General features: G+C 45.6%; 1 protein-coding gene across 2 annotated transcripts in view; it reads left to right on the top strand.

The window, feature by feature from the left end:
• LOC110498058 (collagen alpha-1(XII) chain) overlaps window positions 1-19,288 on the top strand; it is an 89,598-nt gene that overhangs the window by 46,738 nt on the left and 23,572 nt on the right. For both annotated transcript variants that reach the window (XM_036954995.2, XM_036954993.2), the window contains 18 exons: window positions 4,156-4,288; window positions 4,385-4,408; window positions 4,577-4,716; window positions 7,272-7,401; window positions 7,674-7,813; window positions 8,090-8,219; window positions 9,775-9,917; window positions 11,537-11,666; window positions 13,403-13,545; window positions 13,743-13,872; window positions 14,280-14,399; window positions 16,867-17,013; window positions 17,117-17,233; window positions 17,819-17,971; window positions 18,154-18,228; window positions 18,340-18,479; window positions 18,638-18,761; window positions 18,957-19,100. In XM_036954995.2, the coding sequence (XP_036810890.1) occupies window positions 4,156-4,288; window positions 4,385-4,408; window positions 4,577-4,716; window positions 7,272-7,401; window positions 7,674-7,813; window positions 8,090-8,219; window positions 9,775-9,917; window positions 11,537-11,666; window positions 13,403-13,545; window positions 13,743-13,872; window positions 14,280-14,399; window positions 16,867-17,013; window positions 17,117-17,233; window positions 17,819-17,971; window positions 18,154-18,228; window positions 18,340-18,479; window positions 18,638-18,761; window positions 18,957-19,100 (2,263 nt within the window). The remainder of the gene's footprint in view (window positions 1-4,155; window positions 4,289-4,384; window positions 4,409-4,576; window positions 4,717-7,271; window positions 7,402-7,673; window positions 7,814-8,089; window positions 8,220-9,774; window positions 9,918-11,536; window positions 11,667-13,402; window positions 13,546-13,742; window positions 13,873-14,279; window positions 14,400-16,866; window positions 17,014-17,116; window positions 17,234-17,818; window positions 17,972-18,153; window positions 18,229-18,339; window positions 18,480-18,637; window positions 18,762-18,956; window positions 19,101-19,288) is intronic.

The raw sequence follows: 19,288 nt of genomic DNA, 5'->3' as shown, positions 1-19,288 counted from the left end.
CTCCCAGTGTATACGCCCTGTTGTGCTGTGTCTCCCAGACTATAAGCCCTGTTGTGTTTTGTCTCCCAGTCTATAAGCCCTGTTGTGTTGTGTCTCCCAGTCTATAAGCCCTGTTGTGTTGAGTCTCCCAGTGTATACGCCCTGTTGTGTCTCCCAGTCTATAAGCCCTGTTGTGTTGTGTCTCCCAGTCTATAAACCCTGTTGTGTTGTGTCTCCCAGTCTATAAGCCCTGTTGTGTCTCTCAGTCCATAAGCCCTGTTGTGCTGTGTCTCCCAGTCGATAAGCCCTGTTGTGTTGTTTCTCCCAGTCCATAAGCCCTGTTGTGTCTACCAGTCTATAAGCTCTGTTGTGTCGTGTCTCCCAGTCTATAAGCCCTGTTGTGTTGTGTCTCCCAGTCTATAAGCCCTGTTGTGTTTTGTCTCCCAGTCTATAAGCCCTGTTGTGATGTGTCTCCCAGTCTATTAGCCCTGTTGTGTCTCCCAGACTATAAGCTCTGTTGTGTTGTTTCTCCCAGTCCATAAGCCCTGTTGTGTATCCCAGTCTATAAGCCCTGTTGTGTTGTGTCTCCCAGTCTATAAGCCCTATTGTGTTGTGTCTCCCAGTCTATTAGCCCTGTTGTACCTCCCAGTCTATAATCTCTGTTGTGTTGTTTCTCCCAGTCTATAAGCCATGTTGTGTTGTTTCTCCCAGTCCATAAACCCTGTTTTTTCTCCCAGTCTATAAGCCCTGTTGTGTTGTCTCCCAGTCTTTAAGCCCTGTTGTGATGTGTCTCCCAGTCTATAAGCCCTGTTGTGCCTTGTGTCCCAGTCTATAAGCTCTGTTGTGTTGTTTCTCCCAGTCCATAAACCCTGTTGTGTCTCCCAGTCTATAAGCTCTGTTGTGTTGTGTCTCCCAGTCTACAAGCCCTGTTGTGTTGTGTCTCCCAGTCTATTAGCCCTGTTGTGTCTCCCAGACTATAAGCTCTGTTGTGTTGTTTCTCCCAGTCCATTAACCCTGTTTTGTCACCCAGTCTATAAGCCCTGTTGTGTTGTTTCTCCCAGTCCATAAGCCCTGTTGTGTCTACCAGTCTATAAGCTATGTTGTGTCGTGTCTCCCAGTCTATAAGCCCTGTTGTGTTGTGTCTCCCAGTCTATAAGCCCTGTTGTGTTTTGTCTCCCAGTCTATAAGCCCTGTTGTGATGTGTCTCCCAGTCTATTAGCCCTGTTGTGTCTCCCAGACTATAAGCTCTGTTGTGTTGTTTCTCCCAGTCCATAAGCCCTGTTGTGTATCCCAGTCTATAAGCCCTGTTGTGTTGTGTCTCCCAGTCTATAAGCCCTATTGTGTTGTGTCTCCCAGTCTATTAGCCCTGTTGTACCTCCCAGTCTATAATCTCTGTTGTGTTGTTTCTCCCAGTCTATAAGCCATGTTGTGTTGTTTCTCCCAGTCCATAAACCCTGTTTTTTCTCCCAGTCTATAAGCCCTGTTGTGTTGTCTCCCAGTCTTTAAGCCCTGTTGTGATGTGTCTCCCAGTCTATAAGCCCTGTTGTGCCTTGTGTCCCAGTCTATAAGCTCTGTTGTGTTGTTTCTCCCAGTCCATAAACCCTGTTGTGTCTTCCAGTCTATAAGCTCTGTTGTGTTGTGTCTCCCAGTCTATAAGCCCTGTTGTGTTGTGTCTCCCAGTCTATTAGCCCTGTTGTGTCTCCCAGACTATAAGCCCTGTTGTGTTGTGTCTCCCAGTCTATTAGCCCTGTTGTGTCTCCCAGACTATAAGCTCTGTTGTGTTGTGTCTCCCAATCTATAAGCCCTGTTGTGTCTACCAGTCTATAAACTCTGTTGTGTCGTGTCTCCCAGTCTATAAGCCCTGTTGTGTTGTGTCTCCCAGTCTATAAGGCCTGTTGTGTTGTGTCTCCCAGTCTATTAGCCCTGTTGTGTCTCCTAGACTATAAGCTATGTTGTGTTGTTTCTCCCAGTCCATAAACCCTGTTGTGTCTCCCAGTCTATAAGCCCTGTTGTGTTGTGTCTCCCAGTCTATAAGCCCTGTTGTGTTGTGTCTCCCAGTCTATTAGCCCTGTTGTGTCTCCCAGTCTATAATCTCTGTTGTGTTGTTTCTCCCAGTCTATAATCCCCGTTGTGTTGTTTCTCCAAGTCCATAAACCCTGTTTTGTCTCCCAGTCTATAAGCCATGTTGTGTTGTGTCTCCCAGTCGATAAGCCCTGTTGGGTTGTGTCTCCCAGTCTATAAGCCCTGTTGTGCTGTGTCTCCCAGTCTATAAGCCCTGTTGTGTCTCCCAGTCTATAAGCCCTGTTGTGTCTACCAGTCTATAAACTCTGTTGTGTCGTGTCTCCCAGTCTATAAGCCCTGTTGTGCTGTGTCTCCCAGTCTATAAGCCCTGTTGTGTCTCCCAGTCTATAAGCCCTGTTGTGTCTACCAGTCTATAAACTCTGTTGTGTTGTGTCTCCCAGTCTATAAGCCCTGTTGTGATGTGTCTCCCAGTCTATAAGCCCTGTTGTGCCTTGTCTCCCAGTCTATAAGCTCTGTTGTGTTGTTTCTCCCAGTCTATAAGCCCTGTTGTGCTGTTTCTCCCAGTCTATAAGCCCTGTTGTGTCTCCCAGTCCATAAACTCTGTTGTGTTGTGTCTCCCAGTCTATAAGCCCTGTTGTGCTGTGTCTCCCAGTCTATAAGCCCTGTTATGTCTCCCAGTCTATAAGCCCTGTTGTGTCTACCACTCTATAAACTCTGTTGTGTCGTGTCTCCCAGTCTATAAGCCCTGTTGTGCTGTGTCTCCCAGTCTATAAGCCCTGTTGTGCTGTGTCTCCCAGTCTATAAGCCCTGTTGTGTCTACCAGTCTATAAGCTCTGTTGTGTCGTGTCTCCCAGTCTATAAGCCCTGTTGTGTTGTGTCTCCCAGTCTATAAGCCCTGTTGTGTTTTGTCTCCCAGTCTATAAGCCCTGTTGTGATGTGTCTCCCAGTCTATAAGCCCTGTTGTGCCTTGTCTCCCAGTCTATAAGCTCTGTTGTGTTGTTTCTCCCAGTCTATAAGCCCTGTTGTGCTGTTTCTCCCAGTCTATAAGCCCTGTTGTGTCTCCCAGTCCATAAACTCTGTTGTGTTGTGTCTCCCAGTCTATAAGCCCTGTTGTGTTGTGTCTCCCAGTCTATAATCCCTGTTGTGTTGTTTCTCCAAGTCCATAAACCCTGTTTTGTCTCCCAGTCTATAAGCCCTGTTGTGTCTACCAGTCTATAAACTCTGTTGTGTCGTGTCTCCCAGTCTATAAGCCCTGTTGTGCTGTGTTTCCCAGTGTATAAGCCCTGTTGTGCTGTGTCTCCCAGTCTATAAGCCCTGTTGTGTCTACCAGTCTATAATCTCTGTTGTGTCGTGTCTCCCAGTCTATAAGCCCTGTTGTGTTGTGTCTCCCAGTCTATAAGCCCTGTTGTGTTTTGTCTCCCAGTCTATAAGCCATGTTGTGTTGTGTCTCCCAGTCCATAAGCCCTGGTGTGTTGTGTCTCCCAGTCTATAAGCCCTGTTGTGTTGTGTCTCCCAGTCCATAAGCCCTGTTGTGTTGTGTCTCCCAGTCTATAAGCCCTGTTGTGTTGTGTCTCCCAGTCTATAAGCCCTGTTGTGTTGTGCCTCCCAGTCTATAAGCCCCTTTGTGTCTCCAAGTCTATAAGCCCTGGTGTCTCCCAGTCTATAAGCCCTGTTGTGTTGTGCCTCCCAGTCTATAAGCCCTGGTGTGTTGTGTCTCCCAGTCTATAAGCCCTGTTGTGTTGTGTCTCCCAGTCCATAAGCCCTGTTGTGTTGTGTCTCCCAGTCTATAAGCCCTGTTGTGTTGTGTCTCCCAGTCTATAAGCCCTGTTGTGTTGTGCCTCCCAGTCTATAAGCCCCTTTGTGTCTCCAAGTCTATAAGCCCTGGTGTCTCCCAGTCTATAAGCCCTGTTGTGTTGTTTCTCCCAGTCCATAAGCCCTGTTGTGTCTCCCAGACTATAAGCTCTGTTGTGTTGTTTCTCCCAGTCCATAAACCCTGTTGTGTCTCCCAGTCTATAAGCCCTGTTGTGTTGTGTCTCCCAGTCTATTAGCCCGGTTGTGTCTCCCAGTCTATAAGCCCTGTTGTGTCTACCAGTCTATAAGCCCTGTTGTGTTGTGTCTCCCAGTCTATAAGCCCTGTTGTGTTGTGTCTCCCAGTCCATACTGAACAGTGATGAGACCAGTAACGTGTTGGAAAAGCTGCAACCAGACACTATGTATGACGTGTCCGTCACCGCCATCTACCCTGACGAGTCTGAGAGTGAGGACCTGCTGGGCAGCCAGAGAACATGTAAGAGAAGTTAATTATCTAATCTAATGCATTACAATAAATACATATTAGGAGCTATATATTATATATATATTATATTTCTGTTTCCCTCTGCAGTGTCCAAGGTTATTTTCACCCCTGGTAAGTTAATTTGTTGTAATCAAACAGAAATACATACAGCACTCATAGAGATAATAATAATATTTTTATCAAAGTGTCACCATCCAGAAGTTAGGTGATCTGTGTTGATTGGATGTGTGTTTACGTTGGAGTTTATGTTGTTGTTTATGATGTTGTGTTCGTGCCCAGCACCCACAGGGCCTCCCCAGAACCTGCAGGTGTTCAACGCCACCACCATCACTCTGACCGTCAAGTGGGACCACGCCCCTGGTCGTGTCCAGAACTACAAGATCACATACGTCCCCACCGCCGGGGGCAAGACCCAGTCGGTAAAACCAGGACCAGCCAGTAGCCACATGGGTCAGCTTAGGGCATCACAATTCCAAGCTGTTCATAGGGCTAACATCAGTTTTTAATCCTAACCGTCCTCTGGATGATGAAAGGATAAGGAAGGGAGTCCTTGTAGCATGACACAGAGGCACTTTGTTTGTGTGATGGGAAGATAATAGCTCCCACCAGAATGTTCATATGACACAATTTAAAGCTATAACACACAGCAATTGTTGCATTATAATTTCTGAAAATGTACATAATATATCTACCGCTAATAGTGGAAGGTTAATATTTTACAGTATTACTTAACCGCCGTGTTGTGATTGGCTGTCATATTCGCCTATTGATTTCTCCTTCCGGAGCGGCATCTCCACCAGCTTCGTTTTGGTCCACCAGCTTCAAACAGCTGTAAAAATGATATTTTTTGTTATTGAAAATATATTTCAGAGTGATTTAGATGTTACAATGATTCTTGTTTTCTCACATAAACCTAAATTGAGTGAACAATGTAGAATTTCACCAACCAGGAAATGACAGCGAGATTTTCACTAGATAACACAGCCACAAAGTCAGAACAGCTTCCCCAGTTTGACAATAGATAGATGAATATCACAGCCAATCACAACACTGGCGGGTAAGGAATACTGTGAAACACTATCATTCCATTATTAGCACCAGATATAGTATGGACATTTTCTGAAATTACAATGCAAGAATGTAAAAAATATATAAGGCGAGCAATGTCGGGGTCCGGAGTGTATATATATATATATATATATATATATATGTGATGGGATGTATAGACATTATGGACAGTATGTGGATAGAATATGTAGTATATCTGAAGAATACGTAGGATAGAATAGTATATGTACAGCAATAGTTGAAAGGGATGGCCTTGACTTGAATACAGTATATACATACGAAATGGATAAAACATTATGTAAACATTATTAAAGTGACCAGTGTTCCATGTCTATGTACGTAGGGCAGCAGCCTCTAAGGTGCAGGGTTGAGTAATCGGGTGGTAGCCGGTTAGTGACAGTGACTACTGTAAATTCAGGGCAAGATACTGAGTGGAGGCCAACTAGTGATGGCTATTTAACAGTTGGGTGGCCTTGATATAGAATATGTTTTTCAGTCTCTCGGTCCCAGCTTTGAAGCATTTTAGAAACACGTGGTGGTCAGGGACCTTGGCCAGAGCCCCAGGGGAGTTGGGGTTATCAGTGTGGAGAGATGGAGGAGAAGGGGGGGCAGAGATGGAATGTCTGGGCCCAGCAGGGTTGAGGGTGTATGTGTATGTGTGTGTGTGTTTATGTAACAGGACAGGGAGTGTGGTACCAAGGGGGTCGTTGACTGCAGACAGTGTTTACAGAGTCCTTCAAGCTGTCTGGCATCGCTGCTGCTCCACTCTATAGAGCTGGATAGTAGTTTAGACAGAAAGGCTTTTTTCCTCAGGCCAGATGTTTAGGCGCTTAGAGTTTGCATGATGTGGAGGCACACAGAGAGAGATCCAGTAAATGGAAGGAAGCAGTTAGAGAATTTCACTCTCTCATCAGTCTTGTCTGTGAAGTGATAGGCCTACCATATTGGAGTCAAGGGTAGCTAGTGCTATGTGAGTTATTTGTCCATTCAGAGTTTCCATTCCCATGCAGAATGGATGAAATGTTTTCCCTTTTTTAATTAGAGGAGAGAACCCAGTTCTGTTCAGTGGCTGTCCGTCCCTCGGTTGCAGTGATGATATCACACGCTAAACATTGAGGCATTGTTGGAAAGCTGGAAGCTAATGAGCCAAGCTTAGCCAAGTGTTTTTGGTTCATTGACAGATTTTCAACAAGTATGGAGAGCTCAAGTGGCCCCGCTTTGATTCATTTGTGACAAAAAGTCTGCGTAGGAAATGGGAGACACTGATGATACGTTTTCATCAGGCATGCTGTCAGTGGTTAACTTACTCTGTGGAGGACAAGAAAAAAACTAGAAAACTCACACGCACACACACACAGGGTTTACTCAGTCAGCCGTCTCTGTGAGGCGATGCAACGCAACATCGTTCCTTTTAATACAGCATCTCCTTGGTCAAAAACAATGCAGTAAATTCATCAATCATACCTCTTAAAACAACCCATCCCACTGTTAGGGCCAGTAGAGTACAGCTTTACCTTAGATCTTGCTCACTACAATAGCAAAGAGCAAAAATGCTCGATGCATCCTCCACAATTTTTTTTAACAGTCTGGTATTTCTCAACCTGCATTCTTTCCATCAAGTCTCTGACACTGACATAAACTGTCAAGGGAGAGAAGCTGGAGACATCCACATCCAATAAGAAAATACAACTGTTTTTCCCATGTCATCTCTTCTGAGGCCACATTGAATGGACTATTTGACGCATTTGTAATCTGAAGGGAATATTACAAGAATTTAGAGTTGATCCAATAATTGCGAAATGAGTCGACCCTTAGGCCTTGAGTGTGATCATGGACCAGGTGAGCAAAGTGAGGGTCCTTCCGTCTTCTCTCCCAGTCATTTCAATCTGTCTTCATTCCCCAACAGACGCAGATTGGAGGGAAGAAGAACACGGTGCTGCTTCCCAAGCTGACCCCCGACACTCCCTACTCCATCACCGTGTCAGCCATCTACAGCAATGGGGAGAGCAAGGACATCTCTGGCAACGGAAAAACCAGTGAGTGACCTACTGTAACTGTGGCCACGCTAAGGCCTTCATGATTACATCATGTTTCCTTTTGTCCTCTCAGCTTCACCAGGGAACCAGGGCTACATTTGTTACCTAGATGCTGATGTTAAAGATGCCCTAAATACTGTGTTTGTAAAACATAGATTTTACGCCTACCACTTGCCACTTCTGTACCTCTACTTACATTTTAACATCTGTAGCTCATTGTTGTCATTTAACATAGTATGAATCCTAAGACCTCCTTTCTTCTCTCTCTGCAGAGCCTCTGGGTGGAGTGCGGAGGCTCCAGGTCACTGACCCTACCACCAGCACCCTGAATGTCCAATGGGTGGCCGCCGAGGGCAATGTGCGCCAGTACAAGATCTACTATGTGCCCACCGCTGGAGGAGCTGAGGAAGTGGTAGGCTGGGCCACCTCTTACCAATCACTACTGAATCTCACTATGGCATGCATACTCTTTCATTATCACATCTATTATCTAATGCTGCAAAATACAAACACCAATACACTGATACTTCACAGATTCACTCAGACATACTTGCAAAATACTACTCCTTTACCAGACCTTTTCTCTCTCTGTTTAATCGTGTTTTATGACGTTTTTCCAAATTTCATATAGACAGATCACCTCTGTGTAGCTTTGTGACTCAGTCCTGTTGTGTGGTTGAATCTACAGGCCCAGGTGTCTGGTAGCACCACCAACACTGTGCTGAAGAACCTGATGTCTGACACCCTCTACACTGTCACTGTGGTCCCTCTCTACCCCCCTGGAGAGGGCAAACGCATGTCTGAGAACGGCAAGACACGTGAGTCCACGTACAGGTTTACTGGTAGGATGGTTCACATTATCTAGTATAGATGACCTGCCTCAACAACCCTTTTCTCATGGCTATTGTCATGACCTACCATGGTCAATTTAATGAAAGAGCCTGTGTACAATATAAAATGGTTATATTTCTACCATTCTTGGTACAGCATTTCCTGAGGAGAAGATTGTGCAGTGTGCTAAAGGCTACAATATATGATAATGATTTGGGTTTTTGTTTGGTCATTCTTTGAGACCTGGCATTTCTGTAGAGCATGCACTCTCTGGTCAAGTGTGTTGGCTTGCTTACTCCTTCTGCCAGTAAACTCTTGTAATAAGCCCAAAATATGTCCCAGTCTTATTGTAGTGGAATTTTCCTACTAAATTAAGCAAACCCCTTTTATTTCTGGGGGCAATGCCAAAAAGATCTAACATGTTTTTGGTTGTCATCTGTTTACAGCTAAAATGTCCAATGCCATGCTAGATAGTATGATTCACTGTAGACTCTACTATTTATTAGCTGGTTTCCATCCATTTTGAACAGACCATCCCTCTTCCAGTTTCTTCCACAATTATAAGGCTGAGCCTCCACTCAGTATGACTCAGTCTTTAGTGGGATGATTGCACAGGAAGGAATTCCTCTGTGTTGGCAACACTAGTGATGTCTCCAGCCTTAAGGTAATGGGGTCCGTTTATGGGGTGTAATGACTGGTAGTGGTTGTGGTAGCACGGCTGGGGGGATAGCATGACGTGAGTAATTTGCTCCTCCCATGGAAAAAACTGGAGGGAAGAGAATGAATTGAGAGTATTTTTTCACTTTCCATTCATCAGCCTTCTCTAGACTGGCTATGTTTATCAAAAGTCACTTTATGTCATTACTGTTACTGGTACCCTGATTACCCCAAAGCCATAGCCTAATTGTCTTCTGTCTATCCTTAAATCCATCAGAATATACCCCCAGGGACACCGATCAATGATATCTTTCAAGCTTTTGATCTCTGTCAGAATTATAGGACTCTACATATTGCTTCTTCAATTTCAACAAAATCTATGTTTCTTCAAATGTTGCTAATCAAATCTAAATTGGGCTTTAGTCATATTTTATCAATTTGTGATAAAAAAAATATTGATCTTGATGTGGACTATCCATTGATGCTGTGCTTTCAGGGTGAAGCCCAGGACTTTTGTTACTTATTTCTGGCCAATAGTTCTGGTCTCTAAGAAAAGAAGCTCCCCATGTACTTCCCACTCTGTCTTTATGAGGGTACAATGCTGAGTGGTACAAATACTGGAAACATCATACTAGTCAACTAGTATGTATTGTACATAGACCCAGTGAATGCTTTGATGGCTTCAAGGTGAACATTCCCTAGTGTCTGATTCAGCCACCAATAATTTAGTTGGACTCTCTAATACATTTTTTCAGCTGCTGTTCTCTTCCCACCCACCCCCACTCTCTTTTTTCCCCATATCTCCCTTTCTTCCTCTCTCTCTCTCTCTCTCTCTCTCCCACTCCCTCCTCCTCCTCCTCCCTCCATCCCTCTCTCTCCCCACAGTGGAGCGTACCCCCGTGAGGAACATCCAGGTCTTCGGCCCCACCACCAACACCCTGAATGTGCGCTGGGATCCCGCCTCAGGCAAGGTCGTGCAGTACAGGGTCGTCTACGCCCCCCTGAGCGGCGCCAAGCCCTCCGAGTCGGTGAGTCACCACCAGGGAGACCCATAGGGTGTCTGATTAACCCCGCCCCAGGTCGAAGGTCAAATGTTAATGTCCAGTGACTTGGGGTATTTGCAGGGGTGGCCGAGTGGAACACTTCGGTCCATTTACAGATTTCCATCACTACAGCTCTTTGTAAAGGAACAGAACGGAACAACATCAACCTGTTTGTGCTCCACATCGACTGTCTCTCTGGTGGGGGTTCTTATTTAACAGTCTATTCCTGGTTTAAGGCCACATTTTCATGTTCATTAATTAAAACAGGAAGCTGTCTGGGCTTTTTCCCCTCCTTATCTGGCTTGACGGTGCCCACATCTGGAGTTTTAAAGGAGGTCACAAACAACTAATAAACTGCTACTTGACATTGCACAAACAGCCACATCTGTGAGAAGCATTGAGACATTGAGACCCTGTTTTGACTTAACAGGTCTTTGAAGAGTGATGCTGTTCCATTTTATTGATAGCAAGAAGTACTCTCTTTGTTCTTTTAAAGTCACAACATTGTGTTTCTGTGGGAATATTATGATTGACTTGGGCTGGGCTTTTCCAATGCCAGGGCCAGCTTTCCACGTCAGCAGCCATGTGGCCAGTGTCACGATGCACCATCACATTTAACACAGGGAGGTTTGGTGTATGCACTACTATATTAGGAAAGCAGCCTTGTCATATTGGGTTTACTCCTTGAGAAGAACATTTTGCTATTAAACCCTCCAAAGCGATGACCGACGCAAAGGTTCGATGACAGTCGTCAAAAACAGTCCCATCAGAGATAGAGATACACACATTGAACACAAAACAATGGTGTTTGAGGTCAAAGAAAGAGAGGGAAACCAAATGCCAGGTGGGTGGACTCCTGTATATTTTGTACTGTATGTGATACCAGGACAAGGCAGGTAGAGGAGAAGATCAGGGTAGAGGCTGATAACCTTTGATAATGTTAACAAGAGACAGACAAGTGGGGTCTGGTATGGGAGAACACAGACACAGAGATAAGCACCAGTCAGAGAGGAGAGAGCAGAGGAGCCAGGCTGCTGTAAGCAACTGCCAACACATTACGTTAGTTACTCAGTGTGTTATTGTCCTGACTGTCTGGAGGGGCCATACATCATTGACATAAAATTCATACTTGTGTTCCCCCAGTCACTGAGCACTGAGAAGTGTCAACACAAGTGGTTGTTGAGTGAGGTGAGGTGAGAACGAGTTGATAGAGGTGTCACACTGAAACAGCTGTCAGGTTGTCAGACTGGGGGGTCATAGTGAGTGTCAGAGCTGCCAGGACCATGGGACAAACAGCATTACAGCATGATTGTTGTTTTCCCCCTACAGCTGATACACTTTTCAGACAGGACTCTTCTCCCCCATCTGGATGTGTCAGTGTAGGCTAGCCTAATTGATGTAGAATAATGTTGACGGTTACAGCTATCCTTGTTATTACTATTAATGCTTGTCTTCATCATAATTTCTCTAGTTTTGAGAATCAAACGTGTGGGTGCGAGAGTTGTAGTCTGATTGAATCCAACCCACTGTAATGCATGCTGCATGCTGTAGACTGTGATTGGTCTTTCAGTGCTGACCTCTGTGTCTCTATCCCCTCTGGTCAGATCCTGGTTCCTGGGACCTCCACCACCACTCTGCTGGAGCAGCTGGTCCCGGACACGCCTTACAACGTGGGAGTGGTCGCCATCTATGCCAACGGGGAAGGACCGCCAGCTGAAGACAAGGGCACAACACGTAAGATCCAGTATATAATATCTATCATATATAAGATCCTTATTGCCTTTACATGTTTATCCACATCCAAGTACAGTGCCTTGCGAAAGTATTCGGCCCCCTTGAACTTTGCGACCTTTTGCCACATTTCAGGCTTCAAACATAAAGATATAAAACTGTATTTTTTTGTGAAGAATCAACAACAAGTGGGACACAATCATGAAGTGGAACGACATTTATTGGATATTTCAAACCTTTTTAAGAAATCAAAAACTGAAAAATTGGGCGTGCAAAATTATTCAGCCCCTTTACTTTCAGTGCAGCAAACTCTCTCCAGAAGTTCAGTGAGGATCTCTGAATGATCCAATGTTGACCTAAATGACTAATGATGATAAATACAATCCACCTGTGTGTAATCAAGTCTCCGTATAAATGCACCTGCACTGTGATAGTCTCAGAGGTCCGTTAAAAGCGCAGAGAGCATCATGAAGAACAAGGAACACACCAGGCAGGTCCGAGATACTGTTGTGAAGAAGTTTAAAGCTGGATTTGGATACAAAAAGATTTCCCAAGCTTTAAACATCCCAAGGAGCACTGTGCAAGCGATAATATTGAAATGGAAGGAGTATCAGACCACTGCAAATCTACCAAGACCTGGCCATCCCTCTAAACTTTCAGCTCATACAAGGAGAAGACTGATCAGAGATGCAGCCAAGAGGCCCATGATCACTCTGGATGAACTGCAAAGATCTACAGCTGAGGTGGGAGACTCTGTCCATAGGACAACAATCAGTCGTATATTGCACAAATCTGGCCTTTATGGAAGAGTGGCAAGAAGAAAGCCATTTCTTAAAGATATCCATAAAAAGTGTCATTTAAAGTTTGCCACAAGCCACCTGGGAGACACACCAAACATGTGGAAGAAGGTGCTCTGGTCAGATGAAACCAAAATGGAACTTTTTGGCAACAATGCAAAACGTTATGTTTGGCGTAAAAGCAACACAGCTGAACACACCATCCCCACTGTCAAACATGGTGGTGGCAGCATCATGGTTTGGGCCTGCTTTTCTTCAGCAGGGACAGGGAAGATGGTTAAAATTGATGGGAAGATGGATGGAGCCAAATACAGGACCATTCTGGAAGAAAACCTGATGGAGTCTGCAAAAGACCTGAGACTGGGATGGAGATTTGTCTTCCAACAAGACAATGATCCAAAACATAAAGCAAAATCTACAATGGAATGGTTCAAAAATAAACATATCCAGGTGTTAGAATGGCCAAGTCAAAGTCCAGACCTGAATCCAATCGAGAATCTGTGGAAAGAACTGAAAACTGCTGTTCACAAATGCTCTCCATCCAACCTCACTGAGCTCGAGCTGTTTTGCAAGGAGGAATGGGAAAAAATGTCAGTCTCTCGATGTGCAAAACTGATAGAGACATACCCCAAGCGACTTACAGCTGTAATCGCAGCAAAAGGTGGCGCTACAAAGTATTAACTTAAGGGGGCTGAATAATTTTGCACACCCAATTTTTCAGTTTTTGATTTGTTAAAAAAGTTTGAAATATCCAATAAATGTCGTTCCACTTCATGATTGTGTCCCACTTGTTGTTGATTCTTCACAAAAAAATACAGTTTTATATCTTTATGTTTGAAGCCGGAAATGTGGCAAAAGGTCGCAAAATTCAAGGGGGCCGAATACTTTCGCAAGGCACTGTATATGCTTGATATTGTGCTCACTTCTTTATAATCCCTGCAGTTCCCCGCAGTGGCCCTAGGAACATGCGTGTGTATGATGCCACCACCAGCTCTCTGACCGTGGCATGGGAACATGCTGAGGGACCTGTGCAGCAGTATAAGATTACCTACGCCCCCACCACTGGAGACCCCATCGAGGAGCACGTAAGCACCTATATTGCTACTATTTCTGATGATACCCTCATCAAACACCATCTTGATGAGTCTACAGCATGAATTAGAGTGTGGCCCAAGGCGCAATGTGGGGAGGTTGTCAGGATCCTTATTTCTCCTCTGTTTGAAGTACCTGTTGAATAGTATTAATGAACAGTAATACAATGTTTTGCCTGTGTGTCCTGTAGACCATGGTTCCTGGGAACAGAAATACCGTCATCCTGCCCAATCTGGATGCAGACACTCCCTATAAGATCAACGTGCAGGCCATATACCCTGACGGACCAGGGGGAGATATGGATGGAGACGGGCATACAGGTACGCTAGCACATTCTACGCTTGGTCCACTATTCAACATGATAGACAAACAGACGCACAAGGTTCTCCACAAACACAGTTGCTCGCAGACACATACTGTAAGTTACAGTCACACACAGACACATTCACAGTACAGGAGTTTTATAAACTCAGCCAGTGATTATTGTCCTGGATATCAGAAACATGGCTTCAGTTCAGTCTGCCTGTGAATACCAGAAACCTTTGAACTAGCTGTCCTCCAATGTTAGATCTCACACTAGAGCTGCCCAATACGCAATCTAATTTCCTCATTTACACCAAATCAAAGTAAAGTCGTAGCTTGGGACTGCATGGCTGTGATATTAATGTTAAAAATGTTGTAATATGTTTTTAATAGGTTTTGACGGTCTGTATTTTCTTCCCCACAGTTGGCATGCTAGGACCTCAGAATCTGAGAGTGTCAGATGAGTGGTACACTCGCTTCAGGGTGTCCTGGGACGCAGCACCCTCCAGAGTGGTGGGCTACAAACTGGTATACTCACCTGAAGGTCAGATAGCTACTATTTTACTATTCCAGTATACTATTATATTCAGCTGTGAAAGAAGATTCACTTGGCTTACTTAATATACATATCCAGCTATAGAAGAAAGTCACAGATGTGATTGTTATTGACCTGGAGTGTCCCTGTCTGTGTCTGCTGTTATTGACCTGGAGTGTCCCTGTCTGTGCCTCCTGTTATTGACCTGGAGTGTCCCTGTCTGTGCCTACTGTTATTGACCTGAAGTGTCCCTGTCTGTGCCTACTGTTATTGACCTGGAGTGTTCCTGTCTGTGTCTGCTGTTATTGACCTGGAGTGTTCCTGTCTGTGCCTGCTGTTATTGACCTGGAGTGTCCCTGTCTGTGCCTGCTGTTATTGACCTGGAGTTTCCCTGTCTGTGCCTGTTGTTATTGACCTGGAGTGTCCCTGTCTGTGTCTGCTGTTATTGACCTGGAATGTCCCTCTCTGTGTCTGCTGTTATTGACCTGGAATGTCCCTGTCTGTGCCTGCTATTATTGACCTGGAGTGTTCCTGTCTGTGTCTGCTGTTATTGACCTGGAGTGTCCCTGTCTGTGCCTGCTGTTATTGACCTGGAGTGTCCCTGTCTGTGCCTGCTGTTATTGACCTGGAGTGTTCCTGTCTGTGCCTGCTGTTATTGACCTGGAGTGTTCCTGTCTGTGCCTGCTGTTATTGACCTGGAGTGTCCCTGTCTGTGCCTCCTGTTATTGACCTGGAGTGTTCCTGTCTGTGCCTGCTATTATTGACCTGGAGTGTTCCTTTCTGTGCCTGCTGTTATTGACCTGGAGTGTCCCTGTCTGTGTCTGCTGTTATTGACCTGGAGTGTCCCTGTCTGTGTCTGCTGTTATTGACCTGGAGTGTTCCTGTCTGTGCCTTCTGTTATTGACCTGGAGTGTCCCTGTCTGTGCCTGCTGTTATTGACCTGGAGTGTCCCTGTCTGTGCCTGCTGTTATTGACCTGGAGTGTCCCTGTCTGTGTCTGCTGTTATTGACCTGGAATGTCCCTGTCTGTGCCTGCTGTTATTGACCTGGAGTGTCCCTGTCTGTGCCTCATGTTATTGACCTGGAGTGTCCCTGTCTGTACCTGCTGTTATTGACCTGGAGTGTCCCTGTCTGTGCCTGCTGTTATTGACCTGGAGTGTTCCTGTCTGTGCCTGCTGTTATTGACCTGGAGTGTCCCTGTCTGTGCCTCCTGTTATTGACCTGGAGTGTTCCTGTCTGTGCCTGCTGTTATTGACCTGGAGTGTCCCTGTCTGTGTCTGCTGTTATTGACCTGGAGTGTTCCTGTCTGTGCCTTCTGTTATTGACCTGGAGTGTCCCTGTTTGTGCCTGCTGTTATTGACCTGTAGTGTCCCTGTCTGTGACTACTGTTATTGACCTGGAGTGTCCCTGTCTGTGCGTCCTGTTATTGACCTGGAGTGTCCCTGTCTGTGCCTACTGTTATTGACCTGAAGTGTCCCTGTCTGTTGTCTGCTCTTATTGACCTGGAGTGTCCCTGTCGTTGTCTGCTCTTATTGACCTGGAGTGTCCCTGTCTGTGCCTACTGTTATTGACCTGGAGTGTCCCTGTCTGTGCCTCCTGTTATTGACCTGGAGTGTTCCTGTCTGTGCCTGCTGTTATTGACCTGGAGTGTCCCTGTCTGTGTCTGCTGTTATTGACCTGGAGTGTTCCTGTCTGTGCCTTCTGTTATTGACCTGGAGTGTCCCTGTTTGTGCCTGCTGTTATTGACCTGGAGTGTCCCTGTCTGTGCCTACTGTTATTGACCTGGAGTGTCCCTGTCTGTGTCTGCTGTTATTGACCTGGAATGTCCCTGTCTGTGCCTGTTGTTATTGACCTGGAGTGTCCCTGTCTGTGCCTGCTGTTATTGACCTGTAGTGTTCCTGTCTGTGCCTCCTGTTATTGACCTGGAGTGTCCCTGTCTGTGCCTGCTGTTATTAACCTGGAGTGTCCCTGTCTGTGCCTGCTGTTATTGACCTGGAGTGTTCTTGTCTGTGCCTTCTGTTATTGACCTGGAGTGTTCCTGTCTGTGCCTGCTATTATTGACCTGGAGTGACCCTGTCTGTGCCTGCTGTTATTGACCTGGAGTGTCCCTGTCTGTGCCTGCGGTTATTGACCTGGTGTGACCCTGTCTGTGCCTGCTGTTATTGACCTGGAGTGTCCCTGTCTGTGCCTGCGGTTATTGACCTGGAGTGACCCTGTCTGTGCCTGCTGTTATTGACCTGGAGTGTCCCTGTCTGTGCCTGCTGTTATTGACCTGGAGTGTCCCTGTCTGTGCCTGCTGTTATTGACCTGGTGTTTCCCTGTCTGTGCCTACTGTTATTGACCTGGAGTGTCCCTGTCTGTGTCTGCTGTTATTGACCTGTAGTGTCCCTGTCTGTGCCTGCTGTTATTGACCTGGAGTGTCCCTGTCTGTGCCTGCTGTTATTCACCACCTGGAGTGTCCCTGTCTGTGCCTGCAGGTACTGATCAGACCATGGAGACGTTTGTTGGAGATGTGACCAGCTACCAGCTGCACAACCTGCAGCCTGGAACCACCTACGACCTTAAGGTGTTGGCCCAGTACGACGCTGGCCTCAGCGGACCTCTCATTGGACAAGGAACCACACGTAAGTGATTGTTTGGTTGTTTGATTGGTTGCTTGACTCATTAGTTGTTTGGTTGATCAAATTATTGTTTGATTGATTGGTTGACTGTTCCTGTCTTTCACAGTGTACCTGAACATCACTGACCTGACCACCTACAACGTTGGTTATGACACCTTCTGCATGAGATGGACCCCCCACAGGGCTGCCACTTCCTACAGACTCAAACTAAATCCATTCAACCGTAAGTGCTGTACCTGGCTGGGAGCCCATTCCATATAACCTTGATACCTGTGGGGGAGAACTGTTTCTATATTGATGTGAGAATGTTTACTGTCGATCAGATATGTAGACAAAGTTGCCACCCTATCACAAAGGTGTCTTTGTTCCAATGTCTAAAAATGTTATATAATTGTATTTTATTCATGCCCACTGATCCATCTGTCTCCTATTAATTCTCTGACGCTGGAGGACTGTAAGAGAAAAAAAATATGGGAAAAAATGTTGCAATATTTAAGTCTGTTTACAGTATGGTAGCCATTATAGATGGAAGCACTGCACTTTGCCACATTAAGTTAATTAATGTTTGTTTGAAAGGGCATGTTGAATAAGACAAAACACTGAATAAGCCCACTGCTACCTCAGTCCAAGCACTATCACTGGTTGGCTTTAACCCCTCTCCTTCCCCTGTCTTTGAAAATAATCATTATAATGATCATGAATTAGATTTATATAGTGCTTTTACCAGGTGTGATTTCCAGTTGCTCAAAGTGCTTGGGGATAAATCACCTGATCCACTACCAATGTGTGTTACTCTTTCCTCCTACAGCCTCTAACAGGGGAGGTCAGGAGACCACCATCACTGGGTCTGAGAGCCACTACTGTTGGGACGGTCTGACCCCTGACGCCCTCTACAACGCCACAGTGTACACACAGACCCCCAACCTGGAGGGGCCTGGAGTCAGCGTCAAGGAGAGGACCCGTAAGAAACTTCACTAACCATCAGACCTGTAACATGTAACATTTCATTGTGTTTACACACATGTATACCTCCCACCACACTCCGGGTATAAGAAAACACCTCAGGGTCTTTGCAGGGGGCTAACAGGGCATGCTAGTGAAGTCCAAATGGTTTGAATGTTTATGTTCTGGTCTTTGTTACAGTGATTAAGCCCACAGAGACCCCAACTGAGCCCCCCACTCCACCTCCACCCCCTACCATCCCCCCTGCTATGGACGGTAAGGAAATGCTTGAAGTCAGCATGCTGTGAAGAGAAGTGAAGCTAACACAGAGAAGAAACTCTTTATACATGTCCTACCTGACATTGACTTGCTCTATGTGCACCACAGTGTGCAGAGGGGCCAAGGCTGACCTGGTGTTCCTGATTGACGGCTCCTGGAGTATCGGAGACGAGAGCTTCAGCAAAGTGATTCAGTTTGTGTTCAGCATGATCGGAGCCTTCGACGTCATCCACCCTGGCGGCATGCAGGTACGTAGCCATTCAGGCTATCCTCTGAGCGTTAGCTCTTTGATGTTTACAGCCTATTCTCTTCTCTTTTCCTCTTTCAGAGTGTATTCTTCATGTCAATGCTTTATTATTCTCTCGCTCTCGCTCCCTCTCACTCCCTTTTTGTCTTCTGGAAACAGGTGTCTTTTGTGCAGTTCAGTGACAGTGCCAAGACAGAGTTCAAACTGAACACTTACCAAGACAAGGGAAGGACCTTGGCTGCGCTGCAGCTCGTCCGCTACATGGGAGGAAACACCAAAACAGGTACGCCCACAGACTGCTACTCTCAATCTTACTGGATGATATCGTAAACACCAATTGCATAATGTTGAGTTAGTTAAAGAGTCTACAAACATTCACTCACCACTAATGTCATTACAATGTCTTCATCTTGCAGGTGGAGTTGAATGGGTCTATAGTTAAAGGTGGAAATTGATGTCTTTACCCCTCTGTGTACAGGTGCTGCTCTGAAGCACGTTGGTGAGAAGGTGTTCACCTCAGACAACGGCATGAGGAAGTACGTGCCTAAGGTTCTGGTGGTCGTCACCGATGGTCGCTCCCAAGACGAGGTCCAGAAGAGTGCCTCCAACCTGATACACTCTGGTAAGTGTTCAACATTTGGATTTGCCCTTACAGAAGTCAGTAAAATGATATTTTCAGTTTAGATTAGTCAGCGTAAGTGTAGCTACAGAACTTTAGAAATGACTAGATATGTTTTGAGATAAAGCATTACTTACTCCTTTTGGGGTTTTCACTGTCAAATTGGAAGATCTGAACAGACATTGGGCTAG

This window comes from Oncorhynchus mykiss, chromosome 19 (genome assembly GCF_057628025.1).
Source record: "Oncorhynchus mykiss isolate SJ-2025 chromosome 19, ASM5762802v1, whole genome shotgun sequence".
Classification (NCBI taxonomy): Eukaryota; Metazoa; Chordata; class Actinopteri; order Salmoniformes; family Salmonidae; genus Oncorhynchus; species Oncorhynchus mykiss.
Note: the sequence above shows the minus strand (reverse complement) of the source record. Positions and strands in the feature narration are given on the sequence as shown.